This window comes from Ranitomeya variabilis, chromosome 8, assembly GCF_051348905.1.
Source record: "Ranitomeya variabilis isolate aRanVar5 chromosome 8, aRanVar5.hap1, whole genome shotgun sequence".
Taxonomy (NCBI): domain Eukaryota; kingdom Metazoa; phylum Chordata; class Amphibia; order Anura; family Dendrobatidae; genus Ranitomeya; species Ranitomeya variabilis.
Window position 1 is genome coordinate 70,712,782 of NC_135239.1, and position 26,038 is coordinate 70,738,819.

The 26,038-nt window shown below is 43.4% G+C and overlaps 1 protein-coding gene across 4 annotated transcripts in view; it reads left to right on the plus strand.

Annotated features, from left to right (window-relative positions):
* The window catches only part of SLC35A3 (solute carrier family 35 member A3), a 102,356-nt gene that overhangs the window by 58,876 nt on the left and 17,442 nt on the right, over positions 1-26,038 (plus strand). For 3 of the 4 annotated variants that reach the window (XM_077277445.1, XM_077277448.1, XM_077277446.1), the window contains exon 2: positions 21,415-21,619. In XM_077277445.1, coding sequence (XP_077133560.1) covers positions 21,415-21,619 — 205 coding nt within the window. Of the gene's footprint in view, positions 1-3,635; positions 4,128-21,414; positions 21,620-26,038 lie in introns of those variants that run through there. The other variant, XM_077277447.1, reaches the window with a different exon arrangement.

Consider the following 26,038-nt stretch of genomic DNA (forward strand, 5'->3'; position numbering starts at 1 on the left):
AGAAGAGGGCAGTATAGTACTACAAGTTGTAATACCAAAACAAGGCAGGAGAGGGCAGCATATAATTAGTTTACCTCCTCCCAAGGCAAGACGGGGAGCTGGTGTCGCAAGTGTAATCATGTAAGGAATAGAGAACACACTTACCATATGATATATAACATACATTAGTAATGGCTTTCCTGGTCACTACACGTGCGTAGTAGCATCTATTGGTAAGCGATATATGCTACTGCTGCCATTTTGCTGTAGTAGTGTTTTGTTTTTTTGTTTTTTTTAAGACCACCGCTGTTTTCAAAAGTAGCCGGCGCCTGCGCTCTTTTCCCCTGCCTGGTGCAGGCGCAGTGAGTGCTGGCCGTCTTTCCTCATATGCAGCCCAGCTGACTGCGCCTGCGCGGCCGCCCTGCCTGTGATTCCCAGCCCCGCAATGTGAATAAATCATAAGTCACTGCGGGGCTGGGATTCACAGGCGGGGCGGCGGCGCAGGCGCAGTCAGCTGGGCTGCATATGAGGAAAGACGGGCAGCGCTCACTGCGCCTGCACCAGGCAGGGGATAAGAGCGCAGGCGCCGGCTACTTTTGAAAACAGCGGTGAGGAGGAGGCGGCGCCCGGCGCCAAGAAGATGTGAGTGAAAGCAGTGTGCTGTCTGAAGCAGGGGGGAAACGCCGGCCAACTTGACTGAGGACCAGGTACCTCAGACAAATTATAAAACTGATTATTTCTCCAGTTACAGCACCCAGAACTAAAAGAGCCACCTTGTCAGAATGCAGCATTACTGCTGCACAAGGTGGCTCTTTTAGTTTGAAACGACTGGGGGGGGTGACAGGTTCCCTTTAAGTAAACGGCGATTGTATTTGGGGAAGAAGGGGAGTTTCCATCCAGTTTAAGTAAAATTTCAATTTTATTTGAACATTTAAAAAAAAAAACAATATTAAGAGAGAGAGACTCTCTGCCTGGCGCGTTTTCTGGCACACCAGGGCACCCTTACTCATAGGATCTGATTGTATTTGATATACATTACTGTTTTGTGAATGCGAGGTTTTGTTTTTTGTATTTTTTTTTAACGAAAATTCCAAAAATACACACTACCGTTCCAAAGTTTAGGGTCACTTAGAAATTTCCTTATTTTTGAAAGAAAAGCAGTTTTTTTCCAATGAAGCTAACATTAAATGATTCAGAAATACACTCTATACATTGTTAATGTGGTAAATGACTATTCTAGCTGCAAACATCTGGTTTGTAATGCAATATCTTCATAGGTGTATAGAGGCCCATTTCCAACAACCATCATTCCAGTGTTCTTATGGTACTTTGTGTTTGCTAATTGTGTAAGAAGGCTAATGGATGGTTAGAATACCCTTGAAAACCCTTGTGCAAGTATGTTATCACAGCTGAAAACAGTTTGGCTGATTCGAGAACCTATAAACCTGACCTTCCTTTGAGCTAGTTGAGAATCTGGAGCATTACATTTGTTGGTTCTATTAAACTATCAAAATGGCCAGAAAAAAAGAACTTTCATGTGAATCTCGACAGTCTATTCTTGTTCTTTGAAATGAAGGCTATTCCATGCAAGAAATTGCCAAGAAACTGAAGATTTCCTACAACGGTGTGTACTACTCCCTTCAGATGAGAACACAAACAGGCTCTAACCAGAGTAGAAAGAGAAGTGGGAGGCCCCGCTGCACAACTGAACAACAAGACAAGTACATTAGAGTCTGTCATTTGAGAAATTGAAGCCTCACAGGTCCTCAACTGGCAGCTTCATTAAATAGTACACGCAAAACACCAGTGTCAACGTCTACAGTGAAGAGGCGACTCCGGGATGCTGAAAGAGGCAAAGAAAAAGCCATATCGGAGACTGGCTAATAAAAGGAAAAGATTAATATGGGCAAAAGAACACCGACATTGGAGAGAGGAAGATTGGAAAAAAGTGTTATGGACAGACAAATCCAAGTTTGAGGTGTTTGGATCACACAGAAGAACATTTGTGAGACGCAGAACAACTGAAAAGATGCTGGAAGAGTGCCTGACGCCATCTGTCAAGCATGGTGGAGGTAATGTGATTGTCTGGGGTTGCTTTGGTGCTGGTAAAGTGGGAGATTTGTACACGGTAAAAGGGATATTGAATAAGGAAGGCTATCACTCCATTTTGCAACGCCATGCCATACCCTGTGGGCAGTGATTGATTGGCGCCAGTTTCGTCCTACAACAGGACAATGACCCAAAGCACACCTCCAAATTATGCAAGAACTATTTAGGGAAGAAGCAGGTAGCTGGTATTCTATCTAATGGAGTGGCCAGCACAGTCACCAAATCTCAACCCTATTGATCTGATGTGGGACTGTCTTGACCGTATGGTACTCAAAAAGTGCCCATCAAGCCAAACCAACTTGTGGGAGGGGCTTCTGGAAGCATGGGGTGAAATTTCTCCAGATTACCTCCGCAAATTAAAGGGAACCTGTCACCTCCAAAATCGAAGATGAGCTAAGCCCACCAGCATCAGGGGCTTATCTACAGCATTCTGTAATGCTGTAGATAAGCCCCCGATGTATCCTGAAAGATGAAAAAAAGAGGTTAGATTATACTCACCCAGGGGCGGTCCCGGTCCGGGGCCTCCTATCTTCTTACAATTACGTCCTCTTCTTGCATTCACGCTGCGGCTCCGGCGCAGGCGTACTTTATTTGCCCTTTTGAGGGCAGAGCAAAGTACTGCAGTGTGCGGGCGCTGGGCCTCTCTGACCTTTCCTGGCACCTGCGCACTGCAGTACTTTGCTCTGCCCTTAACAGGGCAAATAAAGTACGCCTGTGCCGGAGCCACAGCATGAAGACAAGAAGAGGACATCATCCTATGAAGATGGGAGGCCCCGGACCGGACCGCAGCAGGGACCGCCCCTGGATGAGTATAATATAACCTCTTTTTCTCATCTTTCAGGATACATCGGGGGCTTATCTACAGCATTACAGAATGCTGTAGATAAGCCCCTGATGCTGGTGGGCTTAGCTCCTCTTCGATTTTGGGGGTGACTGGCATTCTAGCAGTTAAAGGGAACCCAATGTCTGCAATGCTTTAATTGCTGCAAAGGGAGCATTCTTTGACGAAAGCAAAGTTTAAAGGAGAAAATTATTTCAAATAAAAATCTTTTTTGAACCTTGTTAATGTCTGGACAAGATTTTTAATTCATTTGGCAATTCATTTGAATAATAAAAGTATGAGTTTTCATGGAAAACACAAAATTGTCTGGGTGACCCTAAACTTTTGAACGGTAGTGTATTTTCAGTGAATTATTGCATATGTAATGGTCACCACTTTATGAAGTCAAAAATTCCCTTTTTGTCCATGAATATTCCTCTTACGGCTGTTCAGTGTGGACACCATGCCCCAAATTGGACACTTGTATAGTTCTTCCCGCCGTTGTTTTAGCACCCGAAGTGGAAAAGTTGCATTTTTTTAAACCATGTGGGCTGGATTTGGTGTGCTTTCTATTCTAACTTGAAATTCCGCATTCTTTAGTGTTGTGGGGGGTTTTTTTGTTTGGTTTTTTTTTCCCTGAGTTCTGACCCTTGTAAGATATTCAGTGCCTGATCGTTGCTGGTTTATTAAGTAGTTGCCTTTACCGGATTAGAGGAGAGAGATATCAGTATCCTGGTGACGCTTTGCATGGAGTTGGTATACAAAGAACCGCTGTTTGCACGGACTTTCCCTCTGCCAATATGTAGCTCGCTGGATACAGCATTTTGCATCCTGGAACAGTGTGTGCTGCTGTGAACAGATCTTTGGATGAATACTTCATCCACTGGAGACTAGAAAGCCCCACACAAGCTTATATATTGGTCTGTGATGTCATCCTCTTACTTGCCTTGATCCCTTACACCCTGGTTTGGTGACATGGCAGTAGAGCTGCAGAGTTGCTCCTCCTATTACACACCTTTTTGCTATGCAAGACCCAAAAGGAAACTTGCAATCCTCTGTCTGAATGATGGCACACACTTTTATAAGACTGCTGCAAAATTGGGGGAAAAAAGTACCGTAATTGTGTGGAGCCTTTAAAATGAAAGAGAACTTGCAGAGAGAACTTATCATGGCTGATCCAGAGGGAGAGGAAACTGAAGACCCTAAAATTACTGAAATTGTATGTATTAACTCACTTTGTTTTTAAAGGAATTCCTTAATACCGCTCTATACATTTACACTACTGACCTCTTTTATAGCGGTGCAATGCAGGGCTTATAGATCTATCAGTGTTTAGCTTAAAAGTGATTTTATGTTGTGAAGTTGTTACTGTTTTTTTACTGTATTATTTTGGGACTGAAATAAAGGTTCAATTGCTTTTGACTTTTGATAGCATGGCCATTTGTCACAGATGTGATTCATGATTGTAGTTGTGTTCTCTGATGTTGCCTTTAAAAAAATAAATTTAAAAAGTATGCATAGTGGAATTTTCAGACGAGGTATCATCTTTCCTCTAGTCTAAGATTGCGGGTGCATCCGTATCTTTTGATATAAGAAACAATTTTTTTAATTCAAGTGTAATGTTCTGTTTTAGGCTACTTTCACACTAGCGTCGTACTCGGCCCGTCGCAGTGCGTCGGGCCGAGGTTACTGACGCTAGCAGTGAATGCGCCGCACAACGGGGGCAGCGGATGCATTTTTCCAGCGCATCCGCTGCCCCATTGTGAGGTGCGGGGAGGTGGGGGCGGAGTTCCGGCCACACATGCGCGGTCGGAAAAAGCGGACCGTTGGCAGCAAAAAACGGTACATGTAACGTTTTTTGCTCCCGGCGGACCGCCACAACATGGCGCAACTGTCTCACGACGGTTGCAACGTGTGTCAATGCGTCGCTAATGTTAGTCTATGGGGCAAAAACGCATCCTGCAGACAACTTTGCAGGATGCGTTTTTTCCCCTAAACGACGCATTGCGACGTATTGAAAAAAACGCCAGTGTGTAAGAAGCCTTAAGCTGTATTATTGAAGATTCCCACGTGGAGGTTAAGAATCTCTTTGAAGTTTTAAGTTTTGCTCCAGAATTGTTTGGTAGTAGAGTAGCTTTGCCAAATATGCAATACCATTCTTGGTTCTCGGTCATATCCCCAGCATATAGGTCATTGACTTGAGTCAATTTTGTGTAGTAGCTCAGGCATTTTATATCGTACAACACGACACACATCACGGAAAGTGTAGGCTGAAATTTAGAGGATCTGCCTCCAGGTCAGAAGTAGTTGGTTCATTCTGCCATGTGTTTCCAGAGATATGGGACTTAACTCCAGTGTTTTTTGGGGGGGACTTTTTTTTTAAGCGCTGGAGTGGTGCCTTTTATTCTAAGGTGTCTAACCATAGCCTTATACTTACCTGACTCCATCTTCACCTTCCTTCGATGCCATCTTGTGACCACAACTTTGCTGCTCTCCTAGATTTGCATTGATAGTGATTTCTGGCTTGCTCCACCAACCACTGGGGAAGCCGGCAGGTCACAACCTACTGGAGATCGACTAGAGCGGCGGCGATACAAGGTGCAGACTATGGCGAGTAAGTGTGAGGGTATGGGCAGGGAACCTAGATTAGAAGCACCTCTCCAGCGCTGCTGTGAAGTTTTATGGTCTAAGGGGCTTCCCTCAGAACAGCTTAAACACCTGCCCCCCTAGAGAATCCTATTGGATACACCCCCCTTGACTAAGACCATAAAAATTAGTGCTAAATAGACATCTCTGGAACTGTATGGTGGGTTAAAAAATAAACCAATTACGTAGAATCAGTAGGAATAAAATAAGGGCGAAAACGGGTCAATTTTGACCTGGTAGCACTCTATACTCAGGAATGTTGAATATGGGAAGATATTAGTAATTCTACTTTTGCAGCTTTCATGCAATGTGTATAGTTGATGTGCAAACTTCAGTATGGTGCTTGACTCTAGTCTGTTGAATGCAGCCAAAGTCTCTATTGTGAGTCCTACTACAGGGGTCTTTCACCTCTTGGTGGTTAATTTACCTGATCTCTCATTATGGCAGGTTATACAATGCTTTAGTATGCTTTGTATTTCCATTGTTCAATGTCCATATAATCTCTAGGTCTGTATAATTATTGTGTTTCTCTATACCCTCATTATTCTGATGGATTTGTACTTGGACTGCCTGCTCTTTTTATTTGGGTGTTATGGGTTTTTTAATGTTGTTTTTCTTTAGTATTTGTGTATTATTGTTAATTGATACAATCTTGATTATATTTTGCATATTGTTTTCTTGGTATTTAACGTAACTTTTTTGGGGTGAGGTGATCATAGGTTTATGCTATGGTTGTTTGGGACCCCCAAACTTAAGCTAGATACAGCATGGTTATCTTGAAAGTAAAGGCTTCTTTCACACTTCCGTCGCTGCGGGTGCGTCGCAATGCAGTGAAGCGACGTATGGACGGACGTTGTGAAAGTAGCGGAAAACGTGTGCAACGCATCCAGTGTTGTGATGGATGCGTCGAAGGAGTTCGTGCCTGGATTTTCAGGTATAAGATTCTGAGAGCGGGAGGGAGAGCGAGAGCGAATCCTTCCGGGCATGCTCAGAAGGCAAAAACGTGATACGTCGCTGGATTCCTGTTTTTCACAGTCAGTGATGGATCCTGCGCCCATAGGCTTCCATTATAGCCAGTGACGGGCAGCGCAGGATGCGTCGCTGAGCGATTTTCCGACGTGCACAAAAAAAGTTCCTCTGAACGTTTTCTCCGCCCGATGGACCGTTTTTTGCCGACGGATGCAGTGCACAACAGATGAAACGGATGGCCATCCGTCACAATCCATCGCTAATACAAGTCTATGAGAAAAAACAGAAAAATTTGCAGGATCCTGTTTTCTCAAGTGGCAGTTCTTTGTACGCAGCACATGTCCACTCCGTCCAAAGCGCTGCCATCTATTGAGCGCAGGTGATTCCGCATGTGTTCACTGAATCATGCGGATTCACCACATTCAATACATTCCATTAGTGAAATTTATTTTGTGGACACTCACGTCTCCGCAAGAGAAATTAACATGCAGCGGTCTGGAGAGACACGCCGCATGTCAGTCTCCGCGGGTGGGCCGCGGGTGTCTCTGAACACAGTGGGCAGGCGATCAGCGATAGCATCTTCAGGTCCTCTAAGGGGACTATGAAGTACAGTAAAAAGTGAAATGGAAAAAAACACGTTCAAATCGCCCCCCTTTTGCCCCATTTAATATAAATTAAAATACACATTTGTTATCGCTGCATTTGGAATAGTCTGACCTGTCAAAATTATAAAATTAATCTCATTGGTAAACTGTGTAACGAGAAGAAAAAAATCAAAACTCCAGAATTATGGGTGATTTTTTTGGCCTCTACAAAACCTTGGATCTATGGAATCCATAAAAATGTCAGTTCACGGTGCAAAAAAAATAAGCCCTGGCACGGCCGTATATATTGAAAGATGAAAACTTTATGGGTCTCAGAAAATGGTGACACAAGCGAAATTTTACATTTTTATTTCCTAAGTTTGATATCTCCATGCTCGTACTTACCTGGAGAATCGTACTGCCTTGTCAGTTTTACCATATAGTGAACGTAGTAGATAAAAGACCCAAAAAAAATCAGGTTTTTTTTTTTGCAATTTCAACGCTCTTGGAATTTTTCTCGCTTTCCAGTGTGTCACATGATAAAATGTATGATGTCATTCCCACAAAAAAACCAAGCGCTAATGTGGCTATATTGACTGAAATATTAATTTATGGCTCTTGGAAGGGGGGGGGAGCTGGGGTTGGAACAGAAAATCACCGGGGGGGTGACGGGGTTAAGAGTAGCTGTCACCAATCTGGGGCTGCCCATTTTGGTTAACAGTGGACCGCTCCAGACTGATGAACTTATTAAACATAACTTGGTGTCAGAAGTGCTGACAAATCCGCCTAATGCCCCTGAAAGGGCCAAACTTTCCACCAAGTTAATGGGTTGTGGGATCCTGGCATGCAGAAAGACAGCCCCATATTGGTGATGGGTACTCTATATGGGGGGTGAAAAATTCAGAAAATGATTTTTTATTTTTTTTATCACTATTTGGAGACCTGTAACTTTTTATTAATCTGTCGATGGAGCTGTAGTATGACTTCTCTTCTGCATTGTGAAAAAAAAACAACACAATTCTGGTATTTTTTAATTTTAGTTTTCTTTACGTTTACCATATGAACTAGTTATGCATTTTAATTGGATTTTTACAGACTCCATGATACCAAAATATCTTCCCTTTTTTTACATTTCTTTACTTTTTAATTTAAAAAAAGGGAGGCAAGTCTAATTTTTATTTTATTTATTTATTTATTTCCCATCTTTTATATGAAAAAAAAAAAACCTGACTGTTTTGTGAAATAACTTGATTGTGTTGTACACACTCTGGCAATTTTTTTTTTTTTAATGGTGAAATGGCAGTGATCACAGCGAGCTCCGACCAGTGCTGTTACAGGCAGATGCCGACTGTGTAACACAGCCGCCATCCGGTGTGATGGGTTCAGCATTTTAGCCAGCTCCGTACATGGGGACTTGATGTAGGACACGTCCTATGTTGAGATGGGGGTGATGGAATTGGGAAATCCCTTTTAACCATAGTGCCATATGAATATCACAGCTTCTACTAAACAGGACAATGCCGTGTAATACTGTTTTATCCATTTCACTGTTTTACGAAGCCATGTCTATATAGACTATGGCATTATGTATAATTATGCAGCCTAAATATACTAAATGGTGTTTGGGGTGTAAATAGCATTAGCCACGTCTTTTACTAGTTTTATAGCAGAGGTAAATTTCCGGTTAATTACTGAGCAAACATTAAGTGATCAAGTCTGCAAATAGAGGAAAAATTACGTTGTAGCTGACCAAAACCTCGTTATGGAGCTGATATATTTGCTGGGGAAAAGAAGAAAACTTATATAGTTAGGGTGTTACCAGGTAAAGTGTTTGCTTTTTGTTTGTTTGTTTTTATTGTAGATGTAAGAACTTATTGTAAAGGATATTTTTAGAGATTTGTGCCAATTTTATTCAAGAAGTATCGTTTCTCCTTGCGGAGAGTGACATGATAAGCATGCCGAGGTGAGGAGACTTAAAGCCGCAATGCTCCTCTGGGAAATATGCAAATTGTCTCTTCAGAGAGGAAGAGGACTAGAACTCTAGTGCCACCTATTGGAAGTAGCAATCCTAACAGTCAATGTCGACCCTTTAACGAGCCTTGTCACATGACTTAATCAGCCAAACCAGATCTCCACTTTGCACTGACGAGGGGCAGTACCCCGAAACACAGTGTCTGGAAATTGAGATTCTGGTTTGGCTATTATCCTAAGTCATGTGACAAGGCTCGTTAAAGGGTCGACATTGACTGTTAGGATCGCTACTTCCAATAGGTGGCACTAGAGTTCTAGTCCTCTTCCTCTCTGAAGAGACAATTTGCCAATTTAATTGAATGGCACGTCTCTTAAAAAAAATTTTTGAAGATATTCACCCTTCTGATGGACAAGCGCTACTTCCTACTAGACGTAATATATTTGACAAAGTGAATCTCCTTTAAGACCAAGATCATGTTTCTAGTCGCCTTTCCAAATTTGTCGGGACATGAAAAAGCTCAAATTGTGCCTAGTATGGTGTTATATCAACTGGTATGTTAAAGGGCTTGCCCTATCTCAGGCATTTATGGGATATTCTCTGGGATCAGCATGTTTGTAGAGAATACGGCCCCATCATGTGCTGGCTGGACTGGAGAGGTGGCTGCACATGCTCTGCTCTCTCCGCTCATGCATGGTAGGCCTAAGAATTAAAGAGCAAATAAACTCTAATTTTTGTAACTTGTATACAAATCAACAGAGAGTAGAGAATGTTACAACTTCTCCATTGACAGCTTTGGGCCCTGTTCTCGAGGCAGATGTTGTTCAGCCACTGGGATGTGTGGCTCATCTTATATGTGGATGCGGCATAAACATTGGAGATGGGAATAAACCTTTTACGGAAGTACAATGTAGAAGGTTGTCTGGTCTGAAGTCACTCTGCATGAATTCAACGGCGCCAGGAGCAGCTGATCAAGTGACGCAGACGCAGCCTCGCTCAGTGCAAGGGCAGCAAGAACACAATGCAAAAAGCGTGTTTTGGTGTGTTTTTGCATGTTTTTTTATGTGTTTATATACAGCAATGAATGGTTTTTGGAGCTAAAGATAATTGAAAAAAAAAAAAAAAAGTTTTGTGGTGTAATTTCCTTTCAACCTTTTTTTTTTTATGCTTATTTGCCCCGTCCCAGACTAAAAATGCCAGCCCTCAGCTGCCCCAGAAATGGCCCTTCATATTTGAAGCGAGGGAAATACTCGATATAGGAAGTCTGTAGAAACGCGAGCAAAAACTCAGCAAATCTGCAAGCTGCGCTTTTGCTGCGTGTTTGACTGACTGGATTGAAGTCAATGGTTGAAAAATGCAGCAAAAAGGCAGCAAAAATGCAGCAAAAAGGCAGCAAAAAGGCACAAAGAATTGACATGCTGCAGATTTAAAAGCCGCACAAATCCTGAAAGGAAAAATACTGATCATGTGATCAGCACTACAAGATTCTCATAGTGTTAAGCATAACGGATAGCATAAGGATTCCCTAGCGTTTTGGGGCCAATTCCATGTGGAAAAAACAGTGTCCACACAGCCTTAAAGTCCATTTACATGGACCAACCATCGATCAGTGAACTTTTACCGATCAGCTGTCGTTTGAATGCCCGTATCCTAAAACGCTCAGTGCACACAGACTGCCATGCTTCTCAGATGTGTGAGTCCTGTTTACACAGAGCGAAGCATTGGCGAGAATGAAGATAAGTTGTGATGCGCAAGAGATTATCTTGCCGCATAAATGTCCCTTAAGTCACAATTTGTTGTGTAGGTTGCATTATTGTGTATCATGCATAAGTAAGGCCTCTTTCACACTTCAGTCTTTTGGCGTCAGTCTGAAACCACCATTTTCCTCAAATAGCGGATCCGCCATTTTTTGGGGGGGGGATCCGCTATTTTCCCATAGACATGCCTTAGCGACGGATTGTGGCGGATGGTCGTCCGTTCCATTCGCCATGCGATGGATCCGTCGAAATTTGGCAGACGTTGTCTAGACATTGACGGACATTATAACGTTTTTTGTCTGCGCCGAAATGGCGGTTCGCAACGGATCCGTCACGTCCGCCATTCCATAGAATGGCCGCCTATGGGCGATGGATCCGTCGCGACCGTCATTTCGGAAGATCCGTCGCCCCAATCCGCTTTTTCAATTGCGCATGCTCCAAAAAGTAGATACTTTTCCCAGACAACCCCCAAGTAACTGATCCGTCAAAAAAACGGATCCGTTAGAACCGTTTTCTCAACAATTGTGACGGATCCGTCACTATGTCGGAACAGACTGACGCCAAACAACTGAAGTGTGAAAGAAGCCTAACACTCTTGGCTAGGACCTCACTCTTGGCTAGGACCTCACTCTTGGCTAGGACCTCACTCTTGGCTAGGACCTCACTCTTGGCTAGGACCTCACTCTTGGCTAGGACCTCACTCTTGGCTAGGACCTCACTCTTGGCTAGTAAGTCTTGGTAATACAGGCCAATATTGGTAACGGTTATTGGTTGCATATGACAAAACATAAGTGTCCTGCCATGCATTTTTCATGGGATGCTGAAAGCAGGGGAGAAAGGACTGCCCAATGGAGGGCTATGCTCCTTCATGAACATTGATTGTATGTTTACACTCCCCTTTAATCGCCCTGAATAAGACCTGTCAGACTTGGTGTCTTTGGGCCTAAAATATAAGTAAAAGCTTAATCTCTTGCTTCATGGCTGTAGATCACTTGCACAACATTTTTGTGCCCCTGCCAAGTGACCAGTAGATGCTCTGAATGATTGTGCCATGGAAGTACTGTGACCCATAATATGAGACGTACACGTCTGTACCTATTTCAGCAAGTGGCAACCCAGAACAAAATTTTGGCCCGAACAACATCTACATTTGACTCAGGAGCTAAATGCTAGTGAGTCTCTTTCATTGATCCTCTTGTATTTCTTGTCTATAGCACCTGCCTTTTAATTCCTGTAATTATATGTAGTAGGGGTGGTGTTCCAAAAGATTAAAAATTGGCTCCTACATTATAGTCATGGTGGACCATGAGATCACGCAAGAGCAGAGATTTTCATCGGTTCTAAAATGCTTTCTAGATGAGACAACTTTTGATATTACATAAAGGAATTGTTGTACAGGGATTTATTTGTATAAATGATTAAATCGATGCATAGGACACTGCTCCAGCAGCCACGTCAGTAGTCCACGGCCTCTGGACAAGGCCCCTAGTGCTTTGTGAACCGCCTTCTAAGGAAACTCCTGATTCGTAGGCCCAGCAAGACGTCATCACGCCAGACCTACTAATTGGAAGAGATGTTGAGGATTCCAGCAAATAGGCAGAAGCTCACAGAGCTCTGGTCCGTCAGCCACGGACTAACAACTTGGCTTCAGGACAAGGATCCTGAGAGTAGTATTGGGTTTTGTTTTTTTAAGTCCGATGCACAACTGGTGCGGTGTTGGGAGAACCCAGCTCCGGACTTCATTGGATTAGTCGGGTCTCTCTCTATAGTTCTTCTCCGGCTTTTAGAAATGATTCTCTCTGAAATGATGCAATGCTTCAGGATTAAATGGGCTCCGATACATGCTGCCCTCTCTAAGTAGTGGCAAAAAAATTCATAACCTGTATGATGACGATATGATTTTATTTTTGAGCATTGATATGACATTTTTATTCATGCAGTTACAGACTTTTTCATCACTTATTCATTGCATTTTGGGGAAAGAAATAATTGCGGTGACCAACAAAAAAGTTCCTCTTTTTCTTTTTTCATCATTCATTGTATGGAATAAATATTTTATAATATAATCTATATATATATATACTATGAAGTATTTAAGAGGTTGATTCAATGGGATCTTGCTGTGACTGCATCAGTTACTATGCCGCCTATGTAATGCTACGTTCACATTTGCATTGCGTCGGGCGCAGCCGCGGCGACGCATGCGTCATGCGCCCCTATATTTAACATGGGGGGGGGGGTGCATGGACATGCGTTGTCTAGCGTTTTGTGACGCATGCGTCATTTTTGGCGCAACTGTCTGGGCGCAGACAACGCTGCATGATGCAGTTTTTTGGCGTCAAAAAAATGAACGCATGCGTCACAAAACGCTGCGTTGTGCGTGCGTTGCGTCGCCGACGCTGCGCACAACAACGCAAATGTAAACGTAGCATAACAGAGCAAAGAGCGGGTCAGTGTGAGTGTGATGAAATCACAGGTGGGGTGAACGCAGCCGTAGACATCAGACAAGGAAGGAAGGATTTGTGCGGCACAGCATCCCAGAGCCCCGAACCCTGCTGCATGGGTCGGACCCGGCTTCTAAGTGGACTTCATACAGTTATGATGCCCGCACGCTGGCCATGTCCTACAGCCATCACCATGGAGTTAATATTTCTGTGTTCCCAACAGACAATGACAACCTGTTTTAAACCTGTTTTCCCAACTTGTTTAGCAACCTAAAACGAGGTCAAGCTTAGAAAAGTATCAAAAAGGTTGGGACACATCAATTTGGAATAGGGTCGACCTGTTTGAGACTAAAATTTTAGAGTGTTAAAACAAATACTACTTAAAGGGGGACAACTGTATTTTTAGCAAAGTGAAAAATAATGTTCAGGACATTCACACAATTGCTCCAGGTTTGCGGAGAATTCAGAAATCTGTAAATGCCCTGAATGATTCACTTAATTTTTTTTTTTTTTTTTTTTAATGCTCTGATAACGCGTTCTCCGACCATCTGGTAGTGCTCGTATATTAGTCTCTGCAGCCGCATGATTTGGTGCTGTTGGAGAGCCTGACCATGTGGGGATTGCGTAACAAATAATGCACGAGCACTCCCAGATGCTCGGATAAGACAACTGTGCACGTTCGCTCATCACTAGTGGCGACACGCGCGTCGGGTGTGGTGGATGTTTGGACCTCCTTAAAGGGAACCTGTCACCCCCAAAATCAAAGGTGAGCTAAGCCCACCAGCATCAGTGGCTTATCTACTGCATTCTATAATGCTGTAGATAAGTCCCCAATGTATTCTGAAAGATGAGAAAAAGTGGTTAGATTATACTCACCCAGGGGCGGTCCTGGTACGATGGACGTTGCGTCCGGTCTGGGGCCTCCCATCTTCTTACGATGACGTCATCTTCTTGTATTCACGCTCCGGCACAGGCGTACTTTATCTGCCCTGTTGAGGACAAAGCAAAGTACTGCAGTGCGCAGGCGCCAGGAAAGGTCAGAGAGGCCCAGCGCTTGCGCACTGCAGTACTTTGCTCACCTTCGATTTTGGGGGTGACAGGTTCCCTTTAATTTATAAGGTGATGAATATTGTTATGACCCCAGTGGACAGGGTCTCAGAGGAACGTGTAAGTCTGCAAGATACAAAAATCCAGCTCATAGGGCTGTGGTAACTGGGTTGACCAAATAGCTACTCCTAACGCCAACACTAGAAGTAGCCGGGGATCATGCCTACGGTGATCGCTAGATGACTCGCGCCAGCCGGAGAATCTAACTACCCCTAGGAGAAGAAAACAAAGACCTCTCTTGCCTCCAGAGAAAGGGACCCCAAAGCAAGATACAAGCCCCCCACAAATAATAACGGTGAGGTAAGAGGAAATGACAAACACAGAAATGAACCAGGTTCAGCAAAGAGAGGCCAGCTTACTAATAGCAGAATATAGCAAGATAACTTATCTGGTCAACAAAAACCCTATAAAAATCCACGCTGGAGATTCAAGAACCCCCGAACCGTCTAACGGTCCGGGGGGAGAACACCAGCCCCCTAGAGCTTCCAGCAAAGGTCAGGATACAGATAGGAACAAGCTGGACAAAAATACCAAACAAAACAAAAGCAAAGAAGCAGACTTAGCTTGAAAAACAGGAACCAGGATCAGAGGACAAGAGCACAACAGATTAGCTCTGATTTCAACGATGCCAGGCATTGAACTGAAGGTCCAGGGAGCTTATATAGCAACGCCCCTGAACTAACGGCCCAGGTGAGGATATAGGAAAAGACAGACGCTCCAGAGTCAAATCACTAATGACCACTAGAGGGAGCAAAAAGCAAAATCACAACAGTACCCCCCCTTAGTGAGGGGTCACCGAACCCTCACCACGACCACCAGGGCGATCAGGATGAGCGGCGTGAAAGGCACGAACTAAATCGGCCGCATGAACATCAGAGGCGACCACCCAGGAATTATCTTCCTGACCATAGCCCTTCCACTTGACCAGGTACTGAAGCCTCCGCCTGGAGAGACGAGAATCCAAGATCTTCTCCACCACGTACTCCAACTCGCCCTCAACCAACACCGGAGCAGGAGGCTCAGCAGAAGGAACCACAGGCACAACGTACCGCCGCAACAAGGACCTATGAAACACGTTGTGGATAGCAAACGACACCGGAAGATCCAGGCGAAAGGATACAGGATTAAGGATTTCCAATATCTTGTAAGGACCAATAAAACGAGGTTTAAATTTGGGAGAGGAAACCTTCATAGGAACAAAGCGGGAAGAAAGCCACACCAAATCCCCAACACGTAGTCGGGGACCCACACCGCGGCGGCGGTTGGCAAAGCGCTGAGCCCTCTCCTGTGACAACTTCAAGTTGTCCACCACAAGATTCCAGATCCGCTGCAACCTATCCACCACAGAATCCACCCCAGGGCAGTCAGAAGGTTCCACATGACCCGAAGAAAAACGAGGGTGGAAACCAGAGTTGCAGAAAAACGGCGAAACCAAGGTGGCGGAACTAGCCCGATTATTAAGGGCAAACTCAGCTAACGGCAAGAAGGTCACCCAATCGTCCTGATCAGCAGAGACAAAACACCTCAAATAAGCCTCCAAAGTCTGATTAGTTCGCTCCGTCTGTCCATTAGTCTGAGGATGGAAAGCAGACGAAAACGACAAGTCAATGCCCATCCTACTACAAAAGGATCGCCAGAATCTGGAAACGAACTGGGATCCTCTGTCTGACACAATATTCTCAGGGATGCCGTGCAAACGAACCACGTTCTGGAAAAACACAGGAACCAGATCGGAAGAGGAAGGCAGTTTAGGCAAAGGAACCAAATGGACCATCTTGGAGAAGCGATCACATATCACCCAGATAACAGACATGCCCTGAGACACCGGAAGATCAGAAATGAAATCCATGGAGATATGTGTCCAAGGTCTCTTAGGGACAGGCAAGGGCAAGAGCAACCCGCTGGCACGAGAACAGCAAGGCTTAGCTCGAGCACAAGTCCCACAGGACTGTACAAATGACCGCACATCCCTAGACAAGGAAGGCCACCAAAAGGATCTGGCCACCAGATCTCTGGTGCCAAAAATTCCTGGGTGACCTGCCAACACCGAGGAATGAACCTCGGAAATGACTCTGCTGGTCCACTTATCAGGCACAAACAGTCTGTCAGGTGGACAAGAATCAGGCCTATCAGCCTGAAATCTCTGCAACACACGTCGCAGATCCGGAGAAATAGCTGACAAGATAATACCATCCTTAAGAATACCAACAGGTTCAGCGACTCCAGGAGCATCAGGCACCAAGCTCCTGGAAAGAGCATCGGCCTTCACATTCTTTGAACCTGGTAAATACGAGACAACAAAGTCAAAACGGGAGAAAAACAATGACCAGCGGGCCTGTCTAGGATTCAGGCGTTTAGCAGACTCGAGATACATCAGATTTTTGTGATCAGTCAAGACCACCACACGATGCTTAGCACCCTCGAGCCAATGACGCCACTCCTCAAATGCCCATTTCATGGCCAACAACTCCCGATTGCCCACATCATAATTTCGCTCCGCAGGCGAAAACTTCCTAGAGAAAAAGGCGCAAGGTCTCATAACAGAGCAACCAGGGCCTCTCTACGACAAAACGGCCCCTGCTCCAATCTCTGAAGCATCCACCTCAACTTGAAAGGGAAGCGAGACATCAGGCTGGCACAAAACAGGCGCCGAAGTAAACCGACGTTTCAACTCCTGGAAAGCCTCCACGGCAGCAGGAGCCCAATTAACCACATCGGAGCCCTTCTTGGTCATATCCGTCAAAGGTTTCACAATGCTAGAAAAGTTAGCGATAAAACGACGGTAGAAGTTAGCGAAACCCAAGAACTTCTGAAGACTCTTAACTGACGAGGGCTGAGTCCAATCAAGAATAGCTCGGACCTTGACTGGGTCCATCTCCACAGCAGAAGGGGAAAAAATGAACCCCAAAAAGGGAACCTTCTGTACACCAAAAAGACACTTTGAGCCCTTGACAAACAAAGAATTTTCACGCAAAATTTTAAAGACCATCCTGACCTGCTCCACATGCGAGTCCCAATTATCAGAAAAAACCAGAATATCATCCAGATAAACGATGAGAAATTTATCCAGATAGTTCCGGAAAATGTCATGCATAAAGGACTGAAAAACTGAAGGGGCATTAGAGAGCCCAAAAGGCATCACCAAGTACTCAAAATGACCTTCGGGCGTATTGAATGCGGTTTTCCATTCATCCCCTTGCTTAATGCGCACAAGGTTGTACGCACCACGAAGGTCTATCTTGGTAAACCACTTGGCACCTTTAATCCGGGCAAACAAGTCAGACAACAGCGGCAAAGGATACTGAAATTTGACAGTGATCTTATTTAAAAGCCGATAGTCAATACAAGGCCTCAAAGATCCGTCCTTTTTAGCCACAAAAAAGAATCCCGCACCAAGAGGGGAAGAAGACGGACGAATGTGTCCTTTCTCCAGAGACTCCTTGATATATGAACGCATAGCGGTATGTTCAGGTATCGACAGATTAAACAGTCTTCCCTTAGGAAATTTACTGCCTGGAATCAAATCTATTGCACAGTCACATTCCCTATGAGGAGGCAATGCACTGGACCTGGACTCGCTAAAGACATCCTGATAATCAGACAAGTACTCCGGAACTTCCGAAGGCGTAGAAGAAGCAATAGACACAGGCAGGGAATCCTCATGAATACCACGACAGCCCCAACTAGACACTGACATAGCCTTCCAGTCAAGGACTGGATTATGGGTCTGTAACCATGGCAGCCCCAAAACAACCAAATCATGCATTTTATGTAGAACGAGAAAACGTATCACCTCGCGGTGTTCAGGAGTCATGCACATGGTAACCTGTGTCCAATACTGCGGCTTATTTTCTGCCAATGGCGTAGCATCAATACCCCTAAGAGGGATAGGATTTTCTAATGGTTCAAGAATAAAACCACAGCGCTTAGCAAATGAGAGATCCATAAGACTCAGGGCAGCACCTGAATCTACAAACGCCATGACAGGATAAGATGACAGTGAGCAAATCAAAGTTACAGACAGAATAAACTTAGGATGCAAATTACCAACGGTGACAGGACTAACAACCTTAGATATACGTTTAGAGCATGCTGAGATAACATGTGTAGAATCACCACAGTAGTAGCACAAGCCATTCCGGCGTCTATGAATTTTCCTCTCATTTCTAGTCAGGATTCTATCACATTGCATCAAATCAGGTGTCCGTTCAGACAACACCATGAGGGAATTTGCGGTTTTTCTATCACATTGCATCACATCAGGTGTCTGTTCAGACAACAACATGAGGGAATTTGCGGTTTTGCGCTCCCGCAACCGCCGGTCAATTTGAATAGCCAGGGACATGGTATCATTCAGACCTGTGGGAATGGGAAAACCCACCATAACATTCTTAATGGCCTCAGAAAGGCCATTTCTAAAATTAGCGGCCAGTGCACACTCGTTCCAATGTGTCAGCACGGACCATTTCCGAAATTTTTGTCAATACACCTCAGCCTCGTCCTGGCCCTGAGACATAGCCAGCAAGGCTTTCTCTGCCTGAATCTCAAGATTGGGTTCCTCATAAAGTAAACCGAGCGCCAGAAAAAACGCATCAATATCAGCCAATGCCGGATCTCCTGGCGCCAACGAAAAAGCCCAATCCTGAGGGTCACCCCGTAAGAATGAAATAACAATTTTTACTTGTTGAGCAGAGTCTCCAGACGAACAAGGTTTCAGGGACAAAAATAATTTACAATTATTCCTGAAATTCCTAAACTTAAATCGGTCTCCTGAAAACAGTTCAGGAATCGGAATCTTGGGTTCAGACCTAGGATTTCTGGTAACATAATCTTGTATACCCTGCACACGAGCGGCAAGCTGGTCCACACTTGTAATCAAGGTCTGGACATTCATGTCTGCAGCAAGCTTAAGCCACTCTGAGGTAAAGGGGAAAAGAAAAAAAAAAATGAGAGAGGGAAAAAAAAAACTCAATTTTCTTTCTTATAATCCCACTTCTGCAATGCATTAAACATTTAATACTGGCCTGGCATACTGTTATGACCCCAGTGGACAGGGTCTCAGAGGAACGTGTAAGTCTGCAAGATACAAAAATCCAGCTCATAGGGCTGTGGTAACTGGGTTGACCAAATAGCTACTCCTAACGCCAACACTAGAAGTAGCCGGGGATCATGCCTACGGTGATCGCTAGATGACTCGCGCCAGCCGGAGACTCTAACTACCCCTAGGAGAAGAAAACAAAGACCTCTCTTGCCTCCAGAGAAAGGGACCCCAAAGCAAGATACAAGCCCCCCACAAATAATAACGGTGAGGTAAGAGGAAATGACAAACACAGAAATGAACCAGGTTCAGCAAAGAGAGGCCAGCTTACTAATAGCAGAATATAGCAAGATAACTTATCTGGTCAACAAAAACCCTATAAAAATCCACGCTGGAGATTCAAGAACCCCCGAACCGTCTAACGGTCCGGGGGGAGAACACCAGCCCCCTAGAGCTTCCAGCAAAGGTCAGGATACAGATAGGAACAAGCTGGACAAAAATACCAAACAAAACAAAAGCAAAAAGCAAAGAAGCAGACTTAGCTTGAAAAACAGGAACCAGGATCAGAGGACAAGAGCACAACAGATTAGCTCTGATTTCAACGATGCCAGGCATTGAACTGAAGGTCCAGGGAGCTTATATAGCAACGCCCCTGAACTAACGGCCCAGGTGAGGATATAGGAAAAGACAGACGCTCCAGAGTCAAATCACTAATGACCACTAGAGGGAGCAAAAAGCAAAATCACAACAGAATATGCAACTACTCTTTCTACTAGGCAGCTTGTAGGTCTATTTTTATTTGCCTTTGTTAGGTTGTGCTTGTGTCAGTCATACACAGCTGTATGTACTTTGTTGTTATTTGTCATAACATATCTACTTATATAATGTTTATCTTCTACTGTTTTTTTTTTTTTTTTTTAATACAGATTTTGCAGTTTATAAGTTCTATATGAGTGGTATATTGTGACATATATACGGTAATTTCCTTTTGGCTACCAGATTTCACTTATACCTTATGATGCAATGATGTATGGATATTGATTTCATGTTATGTATATACAGCAGTGTGTATTGTGCTACTACTTGCCAGTTAATAATGATTTGCACATGCCTTTAAAGTATTTTTTTCTTTGGTGTTTATATCATGTATACTTTATGGCCTAAAACATAGGATTCAAATTATAGGTGTTGTCTTTTATAAAAAGCAGGCTACAGATTTCTTCACTTGACGTACCGTATGTATTAAACCAGTATACTCAGCGCCATTATGGCAATGCCATTAGTTTAATATGTATAATCCTGTTGACTGGTTTTCTTTAAACGCACAGTGGGCACGAGCAGCAGGAAAAAGTGCAGCGTTTTTGCTACATGGGAACATGGCCTTACAAAATGTGAAATGATGTGGATTTAGAAATTGACCTGCGGAGCAGATTTTTATTTTTCGTGACCAGTTTCTGCTGCATGCTGATGAGATTTGTTCAAAGCCAAGTGAATCACATTGCTACCATAATACGCTGCAGATCTTTCATCTGAAAATGTTTAGTAATTCTGATATGTGTAAATGTACTGAGTATCTAAACCTATATGTACCGCACAAACCTACCGCTGGTAATTGTAAAACCCAGGTCACAATATTTGGCAGCCCACCTCAAAAGTTAATCACATGAAAGCGAGAGCAATTATCACTCCAATCATTAGATTTTAAGCCTCCACCCCATTAGTATATATGAGTGTGTAAAACGCCTGTTAAATACAACTGCTTCCACAATCCAAACTGATGAATAGTCAAACCGGTTAGGTTGGTAGTTGGCTAATAATTAGGAGAATGGCTAATGGCGTAGAGTCTTCAGCTCTATAGCTCAAAAGGCACTGTTCACAGACGAATGAATTCGGTCATTGCACCTGAAAACTCGCTGTAATCAGATTTGCAACATATGACATTTAGAATTCGACTTCCAAGTTCACGTGAACCTTTTTATTCTCGCCTTGCAGAAGTGTCCAGAAGCCACGATGGCGTCTCACCTGAAGTATATCTCCTTGGGGATCCTAGTGTTCCAGACCACCAGCCTAGTCCTGACTATGCGCTACTCTCGCACGCTGAAGGAGGAAGGGCCGCGCTACTTGTCTTCCACGGCTGTGGTGGCCGCAGAGGTGCTCAAAATTGTAGCCTGCATCTTTTTGGTTTATAAAGACAACAGTAAGTAACTGCTTAATTATCCCAAATGCCAATTTCCATAATGACGGTGTTGGGTGTCTGCAACAATTCATCATTGTCTCCTAAAACCAGTTAAAAACAAAGTTTAGTTTTGTATGAGTTTATTCCCTTTACCTTACTGCCTCAAACATTTGCCTCATCCTTAAACCCTTTAAGAAAGCAGACCATTTTTGTTTTAGCGTTTTCACCACATCCTGCTTTTTTTTCGAGAAGGACTTCCTGACCGATGCAGTACGCGTGTACGTCGTGACGTTCGTACGCGCACAGGGGGCTGTGTGTTGGCAATCACTGCTGGGTGTCCGCTGTTACTGACAACTGATACCCGGCTCTCAGGGCCATGAGTGGTCCCGCACTGCTCCCGGCACTTTAACCACCTAAATCACAGCATTTACCGAACTGGCAGAGGGAAGAAAGCCCATATGCCGTTGGATCGGAGACCACGCGACGTCGTTGCAGGGTCCCTATCATTGCCATGGTGACCCAATGTCATCATGGTCACCAGGCACTAGGAAGTTAGTTAGATCATGGCACTGTGCATGGTCTAACTAACTTGTCTCTGCCGCACTGCCAGGCTATTACTATACCTTATAACTGTGATCAGACGGCAGAAAGTAAAAGTCCCACAGTGGGACTAAGTAGAAAAAAAATAGATAGATATTATACCCATACATAAATATTATTAAAAAAAAAAAAAAAGCAAAAGTACACACATTTGGTATCGCCGCGTCTGGGATGACCTGACCTGGAAACCTGTCCCATTAGTTAATCCCTTTTGTGAACACCATAAAAAAAATAAATAAAAAACGAGGCAAAAAACAATGCTTTATCATCATATTGTCGAACAAAAAGTGGAATTAAATGTTATAAAAAAAGACGAATGGATATAAAAATGGTACCGCTGAAACGTCTTGTCCCGCAAAAATATAGCTGCCATACAGCTCAATCAGCCAAAAATAAGGGTTACAGCTATCAGAATAAAGCTATGCAAAAATATTATTTTCTATAAAATATTTTTTGTGTAAAAGCGCCAAAACCTAAAAAAAATATAAATGTGTTATTGCTGTAATTGTACTGACCCGAAGAATAAAACTGCCTTATCAATTTTACCATACGTGGAACGGCATAAAAAAGAAAACACAACAATTCCTGCATTGTTGGTTTTTGCTTGCTCTGCCTCCCAAAAATCGGAATAGAATGTGTCCAAAATATGTCATGAGCCCAAAAATGGTATCAATAAAAGCGTCAACTCTTCCCGCAAAAAAACAAGCCCTCGTATGACTGTCGGACGAAATGTAGAAAAATGATTGCTCAAAATATGGCGATGCAAAACCTAGTTTTTGCAATAAACGTCTTTTAGTGTGTAACAGCTGCCAAACATAAAAACCCGATATAAATTTAGTATCGCTGTAATCTCACCGACCTGAAGAGTAAAGTAATCTAATCACTTATACTACACAAGAAACAGCATGAAAAACAAAGAAAAACAATTCTTAACCTGCTGTGGATTTGTTCATTCTGACTCCCAAAGATCGCAGTAAAGCTCTGCACATATTTATCCTGCGCAGAGCATTTACACTGGGGTTTTCCGTGTAAATCTCTGAAATACGTTATTATGATGGAACCTGTTATGATCCGGTGACCTAGGAGCCGCATGAAAACTTTCTCTGGAGTCGGTGGAACCTGTACTGACCGCAAATCCTGAACTAACACCGCAACTAGAAGTAGCCGTGGGGTGTGCCTAACAAACCCTAGACACCTCGACACAGCCGGAGGACTAAATACCCCTATAGATGGAAATAGGAATGCCATCTTGCCTCAGAGCAAACCCCCACAACAGATAATACAAAAAGTTCCACAATCTAACTAAAGACATGGAATGTATATCTGCCACTCCAGAGAATCCAGCAAGACTGAGAAAATACTGACACAATCTAAGCTGGACAAGAAAACACAAAGCATAGCACTGAATTGTGAAGCACACAGCATGTGTGCCACAGGAAAAAAAACCCAGACACTTATTTTGCTGATTTGGCAGAAAGACAGGAGGAACCAGGCAGAGGTCCACACCTCCCAACAACAATTGACTAGGACTAATGAATCCTGCACACCTAAATACCCCAGTCAGAACTGCAATCAGCAGACACACCTGACCAGGACTGCAACCCAGGGACAACTGCATTACCACCTACTACCACCGGAGGGAACCCAAAAGCAGAATTCACAACAGGAACCCACGGCAGAAGATTCCCTATAATGAGGCAGATAGAGGCACTGTGGACGCTGTCTGGCCTGTGATCAGGCTGTGTCAATCTTTTTATTAGGAGTGCATAAAAGTGACAAACAGCAAAAAACTGTGACTGACTGCAGAGTCCAGAGTAAGGGTATGTACCCATGATCAGTAATTGCTGCGGATTTGATGCTGTGTATTTATGCAGCGTCAAACCCAGAGCTGCCAGATGTGAAAGCATGGTGGATGGGATTTCAAGAAATCCCATGTCCATAATGCATCACCCGCAGAGATAGATGTGTGGCGAGTCTTTCCAGACTGCAGCATGTCGATTTCTCTTGCAGAGACGCTAGAGAAATTTTGCCAACAGAATGTATTGGATGCGGTAAATGTGCACAGTTCAGTGAACAAATGAGGATTTACCTGCATTCAATCGAAGGCAGAGCTTTGGACACAGCAACATGTGCTGTGTCCAAAGCTCTGCTAGTTTTGTATCGTGGGCACCCGGCCTAACTCTGCTGCTTCATTATAGTGAGTGCCTTCCTCATGTGTTTCATCTGAATTACGACACTCGAATATTTAAAGGAAATCCCTGATGTGACTGGTCAGCATAGAGCGCCGGATAAATGTGATCCATATTGTTAAGTAAAATATTCCCAATAAAAGCTTCAACTCAATCCACAAAAAAAAAGCAAGTCCTCACTCAGGTCCATCATCTGTTAACGGAAATATAGGGGGTTTCCATGTTACTGGTAGCACAAAGGCTCTGGAAAAGCAAAATGGCCCTTGCCTCCCCAAAAGAAATTCAGCAAATTCTGTGCTCCCAAATCCAAATGCAGCCTCCCTTCTGAGCCTCAGTGTGCCTAATCTACATTTTTCTCCCACATATGGGGTATCTGCGTACTCGGGAGAAATTGCACAACAACTTTTCGGGTCCATTTTTTTCCTGTTACCATTGCGAAAATAAAAAATGTAGGGTCTAAAGTAACATTTTTGTGACAAAGTTAAATGTTCATTTTTTTTTTCCTTCCACATTCCAGAAATTCCTGTGAAGCACCTAAAGGGTTAATAAACTTCTTGAATGTGATTTTGAGCACCGTGAAGGGTGCAATTTTTATAATGGTGTCACTTTTGGTATTTTCTGTTATATAGGCCCCTCCAGTTACTTCAAATGTGATGTGGATTTGTTTGAAAAAATGAGAAATCGATGGTCAACGTTTAACCCTTAAAGTAGACATATTATTTATTAACTATTTTGTGGGATATAACCCTCTGATTTAAAGGCATAAAATTTAAGATTGAAAATTGCTATATTTTCTGAATTTTCTTCAAATTTTACACAAACTGCAATTCATATCGAAGAAACGTTACCACTATCATGAAGTACAATATGCTACGAGAAAACAGTCTCCGACTCAGTGGGATCCATTGAAGCATTCCACAGCTATAACCTCATAAAGTGACAGTGGTCAGAAGTCTAAAATTTGGCCCAGTAATGAAGGTGAAAACGGGCTCGGGGGTGAAGGGGTAAAATATGCTGTTCTTGTATAGCGCCATCATATTGCACAGCGCTTTACATACATCATCACTGTCCCTATTGGGGCTCACACTCTAAATTCCCTATAAGTACAGCTCTGGCAAAAATTCAAAGTTTTCTCTTTGTAGGTATATTTTTGAGTAAAATGTAAATTGTTCTTTTAGTCTGTAAACTTCTGACATGTCTCCAAATTTCCAAGCAATAATTTTTGTATTTTTTTTTCTGTCAAAAATGGTCAAAATTTAAAAATAAATAAATAAACAGCGCTTTCAGACCTCAAATAATGCAAAGAAAACAAGTTCATAATCATTTAGAAACAACAATACTAATGTTTTAACTCAGGGAGAGGTCTTGAATCAATATTTTGTGGAATAACCATGATTTGTAATCACAGCTTTCATGCGTCTTGGCATGCTTTCCACCAGTCTTTCACCCTGCTCCTGGCGCAAAAATGTAAGCAGTTCTTCTTTGTTTGATGGCTTGTGACTATCCATCATCCTCCTGATTACATTCCAGAGGTTGTCAGTGGGGTTCAGGTCTGGAGATTGGGCTGCCCATGACAGGGTTTTGATGTGGTGTTCTCAATTTTTGCCAGAGCCGTATGTCTTCAGAGTGTGGGCGGAAATCAACGCAAACT